The sequence below is a fragment of the Artemia franciscana genome, chromosome 2 (assembly GCF_032884065.1).
Source record: "Artemia franciscana chromosome 2, ASM3288406v1, whole genome shotgun sequence".
NCBI lineage: Eukaryota > Metazoa > Arthropoda > Branchiopoda > Anostraca > Artemiidae > Artemia > Artemia franciscana.
The window spans coordinates 40,132,234-40,152,467 of record NC_088864.1 but is presented as its reverse complement, the minus strand read 5'-3'; the positions used below and the strand labels follow the sequence as shown (position 1 = coordinate 40,152,467).

Here is a 20,234-nt window from a genome sequence, read left to right as displayed (position 1 = left end):
GCAGAGAAAACTAAATTTATGGTCATGAATCATCCAACCCAAATATATTCGAGCGTGAACTTAAATCAGCTAGAAAGGGTTGAGTGCTTTACCTATCTAGGCTCCATACTTTGGATTGATGGCTCTTAAGACTTAGACATCCAGCAAAGAATACAGAGGACGCAGTTTGTTTTTGCATCCCTTTGAAAGCCCCATTGGAACCGCCGAGAAATTTCCATTCTGACTAAAAGTCGAATCTATACGGCCACGGTCCGAACCATCCTACTCTATGGATGCGAAACTTGGTCCTTGAAGCTTCAACACGAGAGAACACTAGCTGCTTTCGAGCATGGATGCTTACGCCGAATACTTAGAATTCGCCGGCAAGATCGTATATCTAACTCCGATATTCGCTAACTCTGCAAGATTAGAAGAGATGTTGCTACTACCGTTAAAAAGCACCGCTTAGAATGGCTGGGTCACGTCCTACAAAGACCGCCAGAATACCTGCCCCATCGAATCTTTCTAGTTTAGCCCTACGACTCTGGGAAGAGGCATCAAGGTGGATAAAAAAAAGAACTGGTAGATCTTGATCAAGTCTGACCTGGATCCCATTGGTGGCTTTAATAAGTTTGGACATAGATGGTCGACCCAGTGGCTTCTGTTGGCATAGCAATTGGCAGCAGATCGTGAGACCTAGTCCAAAGAGGTCACAAGGATCCTGGATGCCGGGCAAGGCGGAAACGCCTGACTCCCGCCACAAGTGCAAGTAAGTAAAGTAAGAAACACACACATACGTAAGGCCACGAAACCTAGCTCAGGAATGCTTTAAATAGCAAACAACACATCCAAAGTAATGAATTCCGACCAGCACTCCTTCAAAATAGACAAAGAAAGCACCAGCAAGTCAAAGCATGAAACATAGCAAACCAATAATTTCGAATAAAGCTACAAAAACATAGTTTAAACTTTGTAAATTAACCCAACTTTGTATGATAGGCTTTGTTAATTTTACTGGAATAATGGTTATAAGAAAAAATTTAAAATTTATTATTGTAGGAATTATATTCCTTTTATAATTTGGGACCTCCGGAAATAGATTATTGGTAACCCTGAAAACAGTTGAATTACTACGCCTTCTCTAGTAAGAAACACATAGAATAATAGGCTATTAGAGAAAAATACTTACTTCTTTATCCTCGTCGCTATCCTTTTTAAAGATTAAATAAAAAAACTAGTTTTTTTAACTGAAAGTAAGGAGCGACATTAAAACTTAAAACGAACAGAAATTACTCCGTATATGAAATGGGTTGTCTCCTCCGCAATCCCTCGCTCTTTACGCTAAAGCTTTTAACTGTTTGAAAAAGTAGAATTGTGGCAAAGAGTCAAACTTTAGCGTAAAGAGCGAGGGATTGCGGAGGGGATAACACATTTCACATACGGAGTAATTTCTGTTCGTTTTAAGTTTTAATGTCGCTCCTTACTTTCAGTTAAAAAAACTAGTTTTTTTTATTTAATTTCTGAACGTTTTTGAATTAATGTATGTTTGATTTTGGCTCTCCGCACATAAATTATTGAAATGAAATTTGTATATTTATTTTTTTGGCTAAATGGCTTTTTAATCAGACGATTTTGAGAAATAAGGGGTGGGGAAGGAGCCCTAGCTGCCCTCCAATTTTTCGGTTACTTAAAAAGGCTACTAGAACTTTTAATTTTTAACGAACGTTTTTATTAGTAAAAAATATGCGTAACTTAAGAATTAACTTACGTAACAAACTTTTATATTCTTATATTTAAACTTTTATATTCTTATATTTTTACTATGTGTACGAGGGGATTGGTACCCTCGTTAATACCTCGCTGTTTACACTAGATCGTAACTTTTGTCCCAATTCTTTAAGAATGACCCCTGAATCAAAAAGGCCGTAGAATAAATAGTTGAAATTACTAAAAATACTTTAGCATAAAGAGCGAGGTATTTATCTCCTCCTAAATACCTCGCTCTTTATGCTAAAATATTTTTAGAACCGCTCATATGCGTAATAATCTCTGTTTGTTTTAAATTTCAATGCTATTCCTTACTTTCAATTGAAAAAACATTTTCATGTTTATTTTTTCATCGGTTTTTAAAGTAATACTAGAAAATCCTGCGCCCTTTTCATTGAATTTTTCTTTCCCCATGACACATTCCTCCAAGGAAAGATCCTCCCATGTAGCCCCCTCCCATTAACCCAACCCCCAAACCAAAAAAATCCCCTTGAAAACGTCTGTACACTTCCCAATAACCATTACTATGTGTAAACACTGGTCAAAGTTTGTAACTTGCAGCCCCTCCTCCAGAGATTGTGGGGGAGTAAGTCATTCTCAAAGACATAGTTATTATGGTTTTCGACTATGCGGAACAAAATGGCTATCTCAAAATTTTAATCCGTTGACTTTTGGGGAAAATTGAGCGTGGGAGGGGGCCTAGGTGCCCTCCAATTTTTTGATCACTTAAAAAGGGCACTAGAACTTTTCATTTCCGTAAGAATGAGCCCTCTTGCGACACTCTAGGACCACTTAGTCGATACGATGACCCATGGGGAAAAGAAAAAAAAAAAAAAAAAAAAAAAAAAAAAAAAAAAAAAAAAAAAAAAAAAAAAAACAAATAAACACGCACCCGTGATTTGTCTTCTGGCAAAAAATACGAAATTCCACATTTTTTTTAGATAGGAGCTTGAAATTTTTGCTATAGGGTTCTCTGATACGCCAAATGCGATGGTGTGATTTTCGTTAAGATTTTATGACTTTTAGGAAATGTTTCCCCCTATTTTCCAAAATAAGTCAAATTTTCTCAGGCTCAGCAAAATTCCGTTTTTTCGAGTTTTGTTTACTATTGAGCCGGGTCGCTCCTTACTACAGTTCGTTACCACGAACTGTTTGATACAATTCTTCATCAGTCACCAAACCTTTTTTTAGAACAATGCGATTGGACTACGATAATGAATCCAATATCATTCATCAAGGGTTTTCAAATATACTAAAGGAAAAGTAGACCAAATATGCACTCCAATGAAAATTGCTCTATCAGGCTAATAGACGCATATAATCCTTATTAATGACCGTGTTACGCTATTTTCTTATCGGGAATCTAGGGATTGTTGGTGAGTGCATTTCTAAGGATTAGTCGTTGAACTTGAGATGGTGGGAGGAAGTAGCCTTCCCAAAGAAGTGCTATAATTCATTATTAGGCTTCTACTATTGCAAATCTTACTATGTAAGTGAGTTTATATTCGTGAATATAAAAATTAAAGAACTTGGCATATTGGGGATCGGCTTGGGGAATGCTTGTTTTTAATATATAAATTATTGTCAAAAATTTTCAATTTAAATTGATAAGGATCTCTTTTTACTTCTCGTTCATTACTATACAACATTTAATTTCAGACGACATTTAGACACAGAATGTTCTCATTTTCACATAGAAAAAAACGTTTCTGCACATCTTAAAAACCCATTTTTCTTCCTTCTGTGACATCTATGAGATTATGCCTCTACTTCTAGCTTTATTGGAAAAAGTAAAGCTTTAAAAAAATGCTTTTTACCATTATTATAATTATTATTATTTCATTTTTAGCTCATTGATGAAAATCGAGTATCTGGGAAACTCCTTACGTCTGGTGTTACCTGATGCAAAAGGAAAACTAATGCGTGATTATTTCTTGCTTCACAGACCTCTTGTCGAATTTAATTATGAAACGGTAAGTCGATATCGTTAATTTTAGGTACCAGTAATAGGGGCATATGACCCTGTAGAACCGATTAACGGGAGAGTAGTGACACATACAAAATTTATCTCATGGTTGCAGCTGTGTCTGCAACCTAATAAAGAGAAAACCACAACCCATATTAATCGGAAGATTCAAGAGCCTCTCCTTTTTATGGAACTTGGTATTAAGTAAGTGACATATAGCAATCGCAAATTCTGTCGGTCCCGGTTTCGCTACTTCCAGGTAGGCTAGGACGATGAAATTTGGCAGGCGTATCAGGGACCAGACTAGCTTAAATTATAAATAGTCGTTTCTCGATTTGACCATCTGGGGGGAGAGTGGGGGGCCCTTTAATTCGGAAAAAATAGAAAAATTGAAGTATTTTTAACTTACGAACGTTTGATCAGATCTTAATAGAATTTGATGTTTGGAAGGATATCGAGTTTCAGAGCTGTTATTTTAAATCCCGACCGGATCTGGTGACATTGGGGGGAGATTTAGGAGGGGAAACCTAAAATCTTGGAAAACACTTAGAGTGGAGGGATCGGGATGACACTTGGTAGGAAAAATTAGCACAAGTCCTAGATACATGACTGACATAACTGGAACGGGTCCACTCTCTTTGGGGTAGTTGGGGGTGTGTGTTGATTCTGAAAAATTAGGAAAAAATGAAGTACTTTTAACTTACGAATGGGTGATCGGATCTCAATGAAATGTAATATTTAGAAGGATAACGTGCCTTAAAGCTCTTATTTTAAATCCCTAACGGATCTGGTGACAATGGGGGGAGTTTGGGTGGGAGAACCTAAAATCATGGAAAACGCTTAGATTGGAGGGATCGGGATGAAAATTGGTGGGAAAAATAAGCAGAAGTCCTAGATACGTGATTTACATAATTGGAATGGATCCACTCTCTTTGGGGTAATTGAGGGGGGGGGGGGGGTAATTCTGAAAAATTAGAAAAAATTATGTATTTTTAACTTACTAAGGAGTGATCGGATCTTCATGAAACTTCATATTTAGAAGGACATCATAACTCAGATCTCTTATTTTAAATCTTTTATCTTATTTTAAATCCAGCTTCATGGGGGGGGGGGGGTACTTGGGGGGGCCAGAAATCTTAGAAAATACTTAAAGCGGAGAGATCAGGATGAAACTGGATAGAAAGAATAAAAACCTGTCTAAAATACATGACTGGCATAACCAGACCGGATCTGCTCTCTTTGGTGGAGTTGCGGGGGAGGGGGTAATTTTGAAAATTGAGGTACTTGTAACTTACGAAACGATGACCAGATCTTAATGAAATTTGATATTTAGAAGGATCTTGTGCTTTAAAGCTCAAATTTCAAATTCCGACCAGATCCTGTGACATTGGGGGAGTTGGAGGGGAAAACCAGAATTCTTGGAAAACGTGAAAATCGGTGTATTTTTTATTTTACGAATAGGTGATCGGATTTTAATGAAACTTGATATTTAGAAGGAATTCATGTCTTAGAGCTTTTATTTCAAATCCCGACCAGATCTTTTGATATTGGGGGGAGTTGGGGGGGATCTTGGAAAACACTTGGAGTGGAGGAATCGGGATGAAGCTTGGTGGATAGAATAAGCAAATGTCCTTGATACGTGATTGATGTAATCGTACTGGATTTGCTCTCTTTGGGGGAGTTGGGGGGAGGTGTTCAGTGATTTGGCGATTTTGGTGTTTCTGGACGGGCTAGGACGATGAAAATGGTAGGCGTGTCAGGCAGCTGCACAAATTGACTTCATAAAGTCGTTTTCAATAGATTCGACCATCTGGGGGGCTAAAGGGAGAATTTTTTTTTAAAAAACATTAGGTATTTATAACTTACGAGTGGGTGATCGGATCTTAATGAATTTTGACATTTAGAAGGACATCGTGACTCAGAGCTCTTATTTTAAATCCTGACCGGCATTTAAGCCTCTGACTTTCCTTTTAAATCAATCTATTGATTCTTAGAATTTTGTTAGAGCTCATACCATATGAGCTCTTGGCTCGTAGCTCATCTTGCCTCGTCACAAGTGCCATATAAGCTCTTAGCTCTTGTTATTTCCGGGTGTGATCGTGTACGAGACAGTGGTAAGAGAATCTTCATAGAGGGCTCATAAGCAGGGAAACCAATAGATCTACTGCGGTTTTAAGTAACAAAAGAGATCGTGCCACAGCTGACTGGTAAACAAAACGGAATTTGTAATTTGTAAACAAAACGAAAATTAATAAACAAGGATATAATTTTGCAAGTTGAAGTATAATCAAAATAACAGCTAGAGCATATTAGTAGGTAACCTGTAAACCTGTAGCTGTCTATGGACTATCTTCTTTGATAGTCACAAACCATACTATCGAAGGATTGTTTTAAAAAGAGTGAAGAGAAAAATAGGTGCCAATGCAAAAGGTGTCAAAATTACTAATTTTGAGACTCGAAAATGTAGAATTATGCCTTTATGAGTACATGATTTTTTAGTGTTATGGGGAGGAGCCAATGACTTATTTTTGAGGCTGCAATTTTAGTTCTTGACATGAATTTAGAGGAAAACTAAATCCTCATTAGAATGTAAACTATGATTCGACAAAGATTTATCCAGGTTTTAGGAAATCCACTCTAAGTTGGATGAATATTAGTCGAAAAAATATTTGAGTATACTACAGAATATGCATTAAAAATTTACGTAAAAACAATCTAATTTGAAACCCTTCCCATTTTCAATTTGAAACAAAATGATTGTCCAGTATACCAAAGAAAAATAAATAGCCCTTCAAGTGAAATATTTGATTTGAGAATTGCATTCCAAAAATGACATCAGTGAGCAGTCGACCTGATATAGAAAAACACATACAACCTAAGAATTGAAAACTCGAACACTATATATTTAGTCACTAATTTTATTTCCATGTTTGTAAATTAATTTCTAATTTTCCACTTTTCAAAATTGATTATTGTTTCAAATCCATATGCATTTGCATATATAATATTGTGATGGTAATTCTATGTTTGGAAATGTGCTGGGTTCATATCATGTTTACATGAAAATGATCGGTATCACAATTGCCCCAGCAGAAGTAACCATTGAAAGAACGAACTACGGCCCATAGTAAACCAAAATTTGAACCAGTGTTTTAAGCAAAATGTTCTGCCTTTAGTAGCTGATTTAGGAATGGCAGCTATTATTTTGATTAATAGTAAAATTATAATTTTGAAAACAAAATTGTAGAGACTTCAAAAATAGCTGGAAACTCCCTCAGAAAGGGCGATGGATGAAAAGGATAGAACAGAAATAGAATCACTGTTGCCAAAAGCCCAATACTGAAAGACTTACAGCCCCCTAGCGTGAACATAAGGGAAGATGAGGTTTTTAATTGATACCACTGATGTGTCCTCGTTTTGTCTTGGTTTTACTAGAAATGAGGTACCTAGTGTGCCAACCCCAAAAGATACACTTTTACATAAGGGTGTAAGATATACATCCTAGGATTTCACCATAGAGCAGATAAACTACCCCAAATATCAAAAAGAGTCTCGGACCGGCTATGATTAGTGTAAAACACGGAAATATAACCTAAGAGAGTAAAAATCACTTCAAATAAATATAGTAAACCATATACAAGAGCAGATATATCTTACGATTACACTTAATTCACTCTAATATAGCTTATAAATGATGCCAAGTATTGAAAAATTGTATTAGAAAGACCTGATCAAAAGAAATAGTCCTTAAAATGTCGTAAATGGTAACATAAGGCAAAGAAATCAGTAATTAGCCATGATATGTCGTATATATGGTTCAAATTAGCCAATGGGTTATTTTATCAAGGTATCACCTATCCAATGGAAATAATAGCGCAAGTCAAATAAAGTTATAAGATTTATCTTATGATTTTACTAATCAGGTAAAATCAAGCTGTGTTAGCTCAAATACTAAATTTATTCAAAGAAAGCTGTATTGTTTTAAAAAATAGTTTTAAATTATATAAAATAAAAAAATGTTTCCTAAAAATCGTTGTCTTAGACACATTGAATTGTCTCAGACAAGGAAATATAGTCTAAAAATATACTAATTAAGTCAAATAAGCACATTAAATTACATATAAGATCAAAATATGTTTTCAAACATCAATTTTCAAATAAATAAATAAATTCCGAAGAACCGAAACAAATAAATAAATAAAATAAAATAAATAAATAAATAAATCAATCAATCAAAATAAATTCTCTAAGAATGCATTAGTCTGCTATTCATCTGTTTCTTTTTTTTTAGGAAAGGGATTTCTTTTCAAGGCTGAAGCGCAGACAACATGTTTCAAGCTAAAGGAAATCGAAAAAAACATTTAAGTTCCAAAAAAAATTCTGGGGATATGGTCAGCAATTGGAAGGAAAAAGCAATCAAAAATAAATGAAATTGGGATCGAAAATAAATAAAATTTGAATCGGAAATAAATAAAAATTGCCTCAACCGGAGGCTTTGGAGGTTCTTCGCAAACTTTATTTACGTTCTTTTTAGCTTTTATTATTCCTCTTCGTTTTCTTTGGAATTCTGAGCTCAATATAATCTATAGATTTTGTTTAACATCGTTCTCCAGCGTCCCCTAGAAGTTCTGGCTCTATACCCCTACCCACTCTTGAAATATTAAATATTTACCTTCTTTTTATTTTCTATTGGAAGTTATATGGTCACAGCTGAACAAAGTTGGTCACAGCTGAACTAAAGTTGGTTCAAGACGAAGACTCGAGAAAAAAAAAATCTATCCGCGACCATGGTTATCGGTGAAAACACGGAATTTCGTAGTTCTTAGATAGGGGCTTAAAAAATCCCTTCCAAGGTCCTTGGAAATGTTAAACTTGGTGATACTTGGTGAATCTTCATCGAAATCACAGTGCTGTCTTTGGCTATACTATATTTTTCCCTTTTCTAAAAGCATACACATTTTTTATACTAATCACTTACAGTGGTTAACTTTAATCTTTAAGAAATTTAAATATTTGAGAAAATCTTCAAAAAATTATATATAATTTTCGCAAAGTTTTTAAACAGACCTTACACTAAGGATCCATACTTCCGCCTTCTGTACAGGCAGTCATATAAATCTAAACTTTTAAACTTCACTCAAACATTTTTATAATAAGGAGGAAGTTGTCCCCTTGTAACACTCATATTGCATGCTGCGTCCAGTGGTGCTCATCCAAGTTCAAGGAGGTTGAGCAGAAAGTTTCCAAATCCCTTCCATATCGATCTAAAGAACCTGTCACGGAAAATTGAGGTGGGTCACAAAAATACATTTGGAAGTTTCAGTCTCCCACACTTCACACTTGTTGGCACGCAATTATAAGTACAGCACATAAATTAAGGGGATTTGATACCTCAAAGGATTGCCCCATCTCGTCCATTACAATTTTTTTTAGTTTGTGTGGCCAAACTATTTAGAATTGACTGAGCGACCTTTTTGGAACTTGTGATTGGATAAGAAATCTGAGAAAAAGACAGAAAATTAAAAGCCGACTTCAACCTTCTCGGAATTATTAAAGAACTGAAAATGATTTAATTTATCCCGTTTCGTGTTGGAGATGGCGATAATCAGATTTATTAGAAAGTATGAATTTTGCTTTTTTCGATTATCCGGAGCATAATTTTCTGTTTAAAATCTTCCATCATACCTTGTTGGTAAATATTGGAAATCTGGTCAAACGAAGCATCATTTGAGTATTTTGACAGCTTTAAGAGTTCAATGTTGTTCTAACAATCTTAAATGTAAAATTTTTCGACACAGGATGCATATTATCTGTGTGGTATTTACGTTGAATGCACAGCACTTTGCCTAACTATCGTTTGCTTTTAGAACTATTGACATATATAAGATCCCATATCTATTTTTAACAAAATTGCTTTGGGAGTTTCCTCTGGTGCAGGGAAAAATTTTCTGACGGATTATCAAACAGTTCGTGGTAACGAACTGTAGTAAGGAGCGACCCGGCTAAATAGTAACCGAAACTCTAAAAAACATAAATTTTTTACCAATAGTTACATCAAAAGAATTTTATTTCTATGTTGATTTTAAATATATAAGTTTCATCAAGTTTAGTCTTACCGATCAAAAGTTAAGAGCCTGAAAAAATTTGCCTTTTTTAGAAAATAGGGGGAAGCATCCCCTAACAGCAATAGAATCTTTACGAAAATCGCACCATTAGATTCAGTGTATAAGAGAACTCTACTGTGGAAGTTTCAAGCTCATATCTGCAAAAATATGGAATTTTGTATTTTATGCCAGAAGACAGATTATGGATGCGTGTTTTTTTGTTGTTTTTTTGTTGTTGTTTTTTTCCCAGGGATGATCGTACCAACCTGGTTTTCCTAGAAAGTCGCGAGAGGGCTCATTCTAATGGAAATTAAAAGTTCCAGTATCCTTTTAAGTGACCAAAAAATTGGAGGGCAACTAGGCCCCCTCCCACGTTCATTTTTTCCAAAGTCACCGGATCAAAATTTTGTGATAGCCATTTTATTCAGCATAGTCGAAAAATCTAATGACTATGTCTTTGGGGACGACTTAATCCCCCACAGTCCTCGGGGGAGGGGCTGCAAGTTACAAACTTTGACTATTGTTTACATATTTACAGGATTGTGTATTGTTTACAGGATTTTCTAGCATTATTTAAAAAAAAACAATGAGAAAATAAATCAAAAAAAAAATTTCAACTGGAAGTAAGGAGCAGCATTAAAAATTAAAACGAAAAGAAATCATTATGTATATAAGGATGGTCGTCTCCTCCTCAATACCTCGCTCTTTACGCTAAAGTATTTCTAGTAATTTCAACTATTTCTTCCACGGCCTTTGTGATCCTGGGGTCATTCTTAAAGAATTGAGACCAATTCAAGCTTTAGTACAAAGAGGAGTTATTAACGAGGGGAGATTTACGAGTTTTTATGAAACAAAATGTTCGTAAAAAAATAAGTTCTAATTACATTTTTTAATAACCAAAAATTGGAGGGCGACTAGGCTCCCCCGCCACTTTTTTTTTTTTACCAAAATCGTCCGATCAAAACTATGAGAAAGCCTTGTAGCCAAAAAAAAAATAATGAAAAAATATGCAAATTTCGTTTTATGGTCACTTTTTCTATTTTACTTTTTTCCTTTGCCACTAATTTTGTTCATTACGAAAAATTCGTCCTTGGATCTAAACTTTTAATGCAAATACAGGCATACCTTGCTTGAACCAGAATCATGGAAGGATTTTAATCTCTATTACTGCAGAACCAAAGTGGGTCTATAGCATCTCTAACGTTTTTGTCCCTCCAACCTCCAACATTTAGCAAAATGGAACTTTATACCTTGTTTAGATGCAGAAATATATTCATCTGTGTGATTTAAGGCTGAATTTGCGCCATTTCCTGCTCCAACACTCCTCTCCCTTGCGAACATCATGTGCATGCGAACATATTGTAACTTAACTGGAGTGGAATCATAAGCAAATTTTCCATCTGTGTAGTTGAAAGAACCTATGTTTCTGCAAGAAGACTGGCAGGCTTCTTTTTACTGGAGCAAGGATTTTTTGCTAAAGGTAAAGATTTTATTGGCGGATGTAATTTCGAGTTCCAGCTACGTTCCGTACATCAAATACATCAGATCCAAATAGTAGAGAACATGTGGATATTATAATCTGGAAATGTAGATGCTATGTGCATGCAAGATATGAAACTCAACGGACCAAGAGAAACTCTAGGTTAAGGGGGACCTCCCGAATAAGTCCGAATAAGGAATAAAAACCGAGTAAGGTTTTCAGAGCATGTCTTCTGTCCAGAATCAAAACTTTCCGTCATGGAAGGTCATGACAAGGCAGCGGAAGCATATCATGCGGTATGTCTTTTTCTATCGAATTTCACATACCATTGAAGAAGACAAAGATATCAACAAAATATAAACCATGGTAAAAAGTCAGCTATAAGAAGGCCTTTGATGCAAAGAATAAAGAATAACAAACCTGGCTTTTGTTCAAGAGCGAAGATGATCGAGTACGGTTTGTGCAAGCACGGCTATCAGAAAGCGATTTGAAATCAGTGTTAATTTTGTCAAAGCTTTCGACTCAGTGGCTCGGGATTTGCTATGGAATGGACGAAGAAAAAATATTTGGTTTGTAGTGAAAGTGTTGATCAAACAGTTTGTGGTAGCGAACTGTAAGTAAGGAGCGACCCGGCTCAATAGTAACTCAAACTCTACAAAACAGAATTTTGATAATTCAGAAGTTACAAGCCTGAGAAAATTTGACTTATTTTTCGAAATAATTTTGCCATATATATATATATATATATATATATATATATATATATATATATATATATATATATATATATATATATATATATATATATATATATATATATATATATAATATATATATATAAGAAATTTCCAAGTATTCTTATTGCCCTATTTTGTAGTACCTGTAAGGGTTTTATATGCTCCCAAAATGTATTAAGATATACAACTGAGCAATAATTCAAATAAGAAGCAATTAGAGAGTGGTAAATTATTTTTAAATGGTAAAAGGAAAAATATTCTTCACACGGTACATCGACCCAATATTTTGCGCAAGTTTTAATCTTAAATACTCAATATGATTATGAAATGACAAAAGGGGATCAAGAAAAACTCCCAAATAACGATATGATTGGATCCTACAAATTTTTTGATCACCAACCTGTAGCTCCTCACAAGAAATCTCTCGAGTGGAACGATCAACAATTAAAAAAAACACGTTTTTTTCAACTGAAAGTAAGAAGCAGCATTAAAATTTCAAATGAACAGAAAACATTACGTATATGAGATGGATTGCCTCTCCTCAATAGCCCGCTCTTACGCTAAAGTTTCTTTTTTAACTTTTAAAAGAGGCTATTATTCTAATTAAACAGCCCTTGTGATTCAGGAGTCATTCTTAAACAACTGGAACCAAAATCAAACTTAGGTTATTATTAGTTTATTATTGATGCAACTTTCGTTTTAATTATTCATGTTCGGTGAGCCAAAATCAAAAACGTGCAGAAATTAAATAAGAAAATAAGTTTTTGTTCAACTGAAAGTATGGAGCGTCATTACAACTTAAAACGAACAGAAATTATTCCTTATATGAAAAGGGCTGTCCCCTCCTCAACGACCCGCTCTTTATGCTAAATTTTTTATTGTTTTATAAAGTAGAGCTGTGAGAAAGGGTGAAACTTTAGCGTAAAGAACGGGACGCTGAGGAGGGAACAGGCCCTTTCATATACAGAATAATTTCTGTTCGTTTTAAGTATTAATGTCGTTCCTTACTCTCACTTAAAAGAAACTTTTTTATTTATTTAATTTTTACAAGAGCATACATCTTGGTGGTGATAAATAGCCGCCTCACTGAGGAGTTTCCTCAATGAATATTTTTAATTTGTTTGTTTTTAAGTGTAGATGGTACATAAATATAGTCATTAGCTTTGGATTTAAAAAATATTGGTACTGTTAAGCGGAAAGGAGATAAAATAAAAAAAATAAAATAAAGAGCATCATCTCCACCCCCCCCCCCCTCCAAAGAAAGTAGTGAAATTTTTTTAATACCGAGGAAATGATAATAATAAATCAAATGGCAAAATTATTGAACTTGTGTTGATGTTTTGAAAAAGGACATTTTGAATTCAAGAATCAGAATTATTTTAGAAGAAATCTTTTTTTTCTAAGATTTGGAAGGTATTAAAAGCGCTATGTGTACAGACCGGTCAGCGCTTGATATTTAAATGTGGCCATACAAAACGAATCTTAAAAGCAATTTTAATTAATTTTTAGCAAAATACATAGCCATTTGAATAGATTTCGGTGTCATTTACATACATTTTTTTGATGTATATAATGACATAGAGGAGAGTCACAGCAGCCCGCTCTAACATTTTGCTAAAGATACCACGATCCATAAAGTTGTCCACAAACCTGGCTGTACAAAATTCTGTATCCTTGTAATCCGTATTCCGGATTACAGTTTTGCCGGAAATAGGAAAGGGTGCTTATGCCTGAACAGTCAACTTCAATGCATCCAAGACTAAAGAGCTATTGGTCATCAATCGAAGGTCTTGCCTTCACATAATGATTTTATCTTGAAGATTAAGTAATCAAAAGAGTCCGATCCGTCTGCGCAAAAAAACTGGATGAAATTCCTTGCTCTAAGAGCCTGTTACCGTTCGCCCTGACTTTCTCTTTGTACATGTTTTGTGTTAAGCCTATTTCCCAAATACATATACCCACTTTTCTACAGGAACTATTAAAACCCTACTGATACTGCTCTAAAAGATCGAAAATAAGCCCTCAAAAATTGAATCCCCATTTTGGATTGAAGGTAACCTTGGGGCTCAAGGACCAGATGTAGCACTAATCGTGTATCTTTACAGACTCTAAGTGGCAGATTTCATGCTGCTTCAAATGCCATTTTCTATAACAACATTCAATACCCCTCCTCCGAAGAGCTACCTCTACTTAAACCACCGTTTGCCAATCCAAACAGAGAACCTCTACTGGGAATGATCTTCCAACGGGCATTATCCTCTTGAAAACCCGCCTGTCGTTTCCTTAAAAAGGAAGCTCAACGGACACAGCTCTGGAGAAAAAAAAAACATGTAAATGGTTCACTAGTGGCATATCAAGTCCTATGCTTTTAGTTGGATTAAGATAAAGTAATACAATAATTTGCTTATATAAATAATATTTTTTAAAAGTAAAGCATTGATTGGGTATCAGGAAATAGAGAATAAGATTTTAAGAAGAAAATAGGCGTGTTTGACGGTAAATGTATTTTGACACCATCTTTAAGGGAAGTCACATCGTTTTTTTTCCGTTTTTTTTTTTTTTTTTTTTTTTTTTTTTTTTTTTTTTTTTTTTTTTTTTTTTAGAAAAATTCTTCCTGGCACATACCATTTCAGAATTTCAAGGGGTTAACAATTACAGGGTATAATCAATGAAGAAGAAATAAAACTAAATCGGTGATAATGCAACGGTTTTGCCGGTAAAGCCAACCAGAATCTGCGGAAAGCCTTCATGTTGACTACACAACTTCTATCCGGTTTTTCTATTTTTGTTGTTGCATTATTTTTTGTTTTACTCCATATTGGTTTAAGACGGAGACTAACAGTTCAGCAGCATCAATTATAGAGCTAAGGAATTGTATAGGTGTCGCTCCATCAGTTCTACTAGATATCATTGAATTTTCACTTGGTAACGGTTTCGTCCAATAAGTATTTGAAGGGGCAGAAATGGAACTTGCTACGGCACAAGCTCTGTTGCTACTTGAAAAGAGCCCTAGAACTTCAAAATCCATTCAAATAGATTTCTTTCGACATTTTACGACCATGCATTTTGTACGATCGTCCACGAAAAAGTTACTAGACGGACATTTGTGAGCATTCTTCTAGGAGAAACCAGACACTTTTATATTATAAGGTAGAAACCCCAGAACTTCGCTCGTAAGCCCTGAGAAATTTGAAGTTTTTTGTGCACTCTTCATTAATGTCACATTCCTTTTCAAGCTCTTACCCCCCCCCCCCTCTTATTAAAAATGAAGCAATTTTTCCAGTCTTAATAACTTAGGATGGGTAATTTTAATCCTAATGTTTTTTATAAATGCGAAATTAGCATGCAAATTAGATTAATTCATTTATCTGTTTTCTTAAAGATTTATTTTTCTAAATCTCCAGTTACTATGGGCACAGGTCTCCCACCGACCACTGACTGCTTGTCACCGAATGCTTTGACTTTACCAAATCATTTAAAACCCGGCATTATAAATTGTAAATTCTTTTAAGCAAAACCACACCGCTAAGAGGTTATTCCTCTAATATCAGCCGCTGATTACTCTTTTTCGCTCAAGGCTCTCAGGCATAAATACCAAAATACAATAGATCTTCTTCAACTAGTTGCATAACATCGCTAATGCTAATTACTCAGGGCCAAAATCATTAGCAGAAGACCTTGGTGTGGTCTTTGAGGCAGGGCCGTTGGGAGGAGGAGGAATTAAAAAAAAAATTGCCAGAAATACGAATAAATATAGAATGTACGCCAAACAAAATACTCTGAAAACCGCAAAAAGTTATTCCATTCTCAAAATTGGATAATTTTCAGATTTTAGCCAGAAGAAACAATATTTTTGAATTAATATCTCAAGCTGCTGTTGAAGAGCTCAGGAGAGGCTCCTCGGGAAAGCAATCGAGATTAAGCAATGGGGAAATCATGCCGTTTAGCAAGGAAATTGTGCATTCAAAAGGCAACCGACCTGTTCATCTAAAAGGTACACTTAAATTTAGGATTTATTAAATTAGAATTTTACGCCATTTTCAACACCTGGCAACAAATAATGTGTAATGATTCATCTCCCTACTTAGTTGCACATAAATTACAAATCCCATAGGAGCTTATAGTGCAAAAATATTATTTAGTCTGGATTAGAGGACCAAGATGTTGCTGACATATTATTTCAACAAACTGAATACACTTATCGAATCGCTCGATTTATGAACACACGTGTCGCTCAATTTATCCCTCCCACAAGATAAAATTTAAAATTTAGTTGACCCCTTCTACTTTCACAAACCACCTTATCATTTTGACTTTATCCCTAAAACCATTCGCAAGATAGTGAAAATAATTTGAAAAGCCAGGTGCACATAGTGTCTTTAGATTTACTCAGGTACGTTTGTCGTTTTTAAAGTTTACTTTTGGAAATCTCTATGAAATTTGAGCTAATGAACAGTCCGTACAACCTTGCTCAAAATACAACTAATAAGGAGCTAAAGGCTTGTTGTCCATTTCCAAGCCTCCTCTTCCCAACAAAACATAAAATTTTCTAGCCCAGAGAATAATGTATGAAAGTTTCAAGGTAATCAGGAACAAGCTAAAAAACATGCCCCCTCCTCTCCTTTCCATTGCAAAACCTATGGGTAAGCAATAGGTAATTAGTATAACTTACGCCCATTGCCCCAGGGGCTGCGCGATTCAAGTCATCCACTGAGGTATTTGCTGCAATTCTCGATTATTTTGAATAAAAGGATAATCTCAAAATTTTGAACGGGGGGCAACAAAAAATGCATGGGACTGAGCCGGTTACACTACAATCACTTTTTGTTTTTAAAAAGAATATTCAATTCCCTCTTCCCAAAACCCATTTTTGTTCATGCGATATTGCAGAGTAGTTCTTTGATAACTTAGATGCGCGTAGTTTCTTTTTAATTAGTTCTACTTTTTCTACAATTTGTTGGGCAAATAATCTTTGCCCAACAAGAACTCATGCTACATTCGCCACCATGCCCCAGCACTCGGCATGTGGCAGGCTTTTATGTATGGGTTCTCATTGTCGCTGTCTTCTAACCGTAGACAATTTGAGAAAATTTGCTATCTTTTCATATTGCAGTCGTTTCAAATTTATTTGATTATTAAAGCAAGTTTGATTTCTAAGCGTCGTTAATTCTTAAATAATAAAAATAAATAAAGTTCGATTTCTAACAACAATATCTACTAAGCTTCAGAGTTTTGGTCTTCTTTTTCAAGGTTTTTGATTTGTTATAATCCCTGGTTAAAATATATACAAATGTTTTTGCAATTACCAGTTACTGGGCCCCGGCACTTGGCACGCGTTAGCCTTCTATATATTGCTATCTTTTCGTATATATATTTCGTGTCTTTTCTTTTCAAAGATATTTCCTTATTAAAGCCAGTCCAAATCCTAACTGCGATTTCTACTAAGCTTCAAATTTTTGGTTTTACTTTTTCGATCGTTGTAACCCCTTGTTAAAATATATACAAATATTTTGCAATTACCAGTTTTTTGCTTTTTCCGCAATTTAATGTCTTTTCGCGCCACCCCAACACCTAGTTGGTGGGGCGCTTCGCGCCCCCCAAGCCCCCCCCGCGCGCGTAAGTCGTTACGCGCCATATTAGTTACGCGCCATTGTAGTTGTGTCCCTGTGTCCCACCTGTGAATATAGATAGATTTATATATGTGTTTCAAACTACGTAAAAATTGCGAATATACAACATTCTTGGCTTTCCCACTCCTGGGAGCTTTCCGTTTCCAATTGCCAGCAACTGATCTGAAAATGTTTGACCAGAGTCATCGTTTTGCAATCGGACACGCATATTTGTAGTTAATTTTAATATTTGTACGTGTGCCCATAAGTTAGAATTTTTCAGGCAAGCATTCATTTCGTCTGCAGGAGTTAAACTACGTAAAAATTGCGAATATACAACATTCTTGACTTTCCCATTGTCTGTGCATATACAAAGCCGTATGTACTAATAATGACGTCATATGCAAACGCTCTTTTTACAAACAAACAAACATGCATACACACAACTCGTTTTTATATAGATAGATAGATAGATAGATACAATACAAATTAACTGCGTAAAACTTGCGAATATACAACATTCTTCGTTGTCCAATTGTCGCTGCATATAAATAGATTGTCAGGTTTACCGACCCTCAAACATGTAACGTACAATCGTCCATAAGAAAAACAATCAGTATTAAGATCTATACCACATTTTTCTAATGATTGACCTTGAGCTTTGTTAATGGTGATTGCAAATGCTAATCGAATTGGGAATTGCAATCTTTTAAATTGAAAAGGCAGATCCGTTGGAATCATGGGAATGCGAGGAATAAGAACAGTCTCACCCTCAAAAGGCCCTGTCAAAATTGTGGCCTCTATTAGGTTTTCCATTGTTTTTTTTTACGGCAAGTCGCGTGCCATTGCAAAGCTTTGGTGGGTTGATATTTCTTAAAAGTATTATTGGTACGCCTATTTTTAGTTGTAGCACGTGTGGTGGAAACCCTGAAAGATCTATAAAATTTAAAAATTCAGATGGATAATTAACCGCTTCATTTGATTCCAAAACTGTGTCGACTGACTTTTAAAGGACTGCCTGGTCTCGAATCTTGGTCAAAACAATATTGTTGATTTCTTGGACGTCTATATTTTTGGGTGCGAGAATCGCTCTTTCACTTAGCCATTTATTATTTTTATAATTTTTTAGAATATTCGGAAATACTTTTTCAATCAATTCATTTTTGGACGTCACTAAATTACAGAAGTCAGCAGGTAGTTGTATACGTCCTGAAATTGAGTCTACTTGGAACTTTCCGTTTCCAATTGCCAGCATTTGATCTGAAAATGTTTGACCAGAGTCATCGTTTTGCAATCGGACACGCATATTTGTAGTTAATTTTAATATTTTTACGTGTGCCCATAAATTAGAATTTTTCAGGCAAGCATTCATTTCGTCTGCAGGAGTTGATCTGGGTATTATAGGTAATGTTTACCTGAAATCTCCCGCAAGCAATATTGATATGCTGCCAAAGGGTTTCGACTTCCCTCTCAAATCTTTCAAGCATTGATCCAGAGCCTCGGGCGATTTTTTGTGTGCCATTATCGTATCATAAATGTCTTTTTGTTCCGACGTTAACTTGGAAATGTTATTTTGTACATACGACAATAGATCACTCGTACTGTAACTTTGTTCACGATCCAATTCTACACATGTCGAAACAGCAGCGATACGGTTAGGTGAAGGCATTCCCAAATCCTGAAGAGGTTTGTTTGCCATACGTAAGCACAAATCTTCTATAATAACGAAAGTGTAGTTATAAATTTCTGATGTAAAATCAAAAGTCATATCTGACGTCTCTAACTGTTTTCGATGGAGTATATATTCGGACATTTTTGACTTATATTTTTCCCATAACTCTGTAGGAGCTGATGGAGAGCAAGTTGTTAAAATGATGCCAAACAATGCACGAATTTGACTTGGGGTTGACGTTTCGCACGCGTCATTGATGCAGTTATCCCAGTGTTGGTCATTCTCCAATAAATTCAGAGCTTGGCATGCACTACGGTAAGTGTCATGTATAGTACCGTTTACAGTTCTCAAATACTCAAAGGATGTCGGACCGGGTACATTAACCAAAAGCAGGCGTAGAAAGAAGCATTCATTTTGATTGGTGTGAACGGTGTAGAGTCTTCCTATCGTGGTATCTTTGAAGATGGTAGGTTGGCAGTCGACTGACTGGCTTCACTATGAAATACATATCCCCGAACCTTTGTTTTTTAACTAGAATCTGGTAGGCATTGATGACCTTATCCAAGTCAAAATCCCAAACCCAATCATCATCGCTATCATTTTCAGTTTTGATATGTTTTGACTCTCGCTGTCCAGGTGGATCTTCATCTAACTGCGCGGTTTTGCGTTCTTTAGCCTCAAGCCTGTTTCCTTGCTGTTCTTTTGATTCCTCGGCACGCTTTCTTTTCTGACTTTCTCTATCAGCAGCAAGTTTTTTGGCATAGACTCTTTGAGCATCTTCATCGGCTTTTGCCATGGTAAGTTCATCAGTCATTGTAAACTTAAACATTAATAGATTTCTACGTGAACATATGTCTTAAATATCTTGAATGACGTCACCGTCAAAGCAAAAATGACGACAACTAATTTCATGACGTCAG

At 35.4% G+C, this 20,234-nt stretch overlaps 1 protein-coding gene across 1 annotated transcript in view; it reads left to right on the top strand.

Annotated features, from left to right (window-relative positions):
• LOC136041516 (soluble guanylate cyclase 88E-like) overlaps positions 1 to 20,234 on the top strand; it is a 104,456-nt gene that overhangs the window by 45,047 nt on the left and 39,175 nt on the right. Inside the window, exons 3-4 of the mRNA XM_065726224.1 lie at positions 3,596 to 3,719; positions 15,862 to 16,027. Coding sequence (XP_065582296.1) covers positions 3,596 to 3,719; positions 15,862 to 16,027 — 290 coding nt within the window. The remainder of the gene's footprint in view (positions 1 to 3,595; positions 3,720 to 15,861; positions 16,028 to 20,234) is intronic.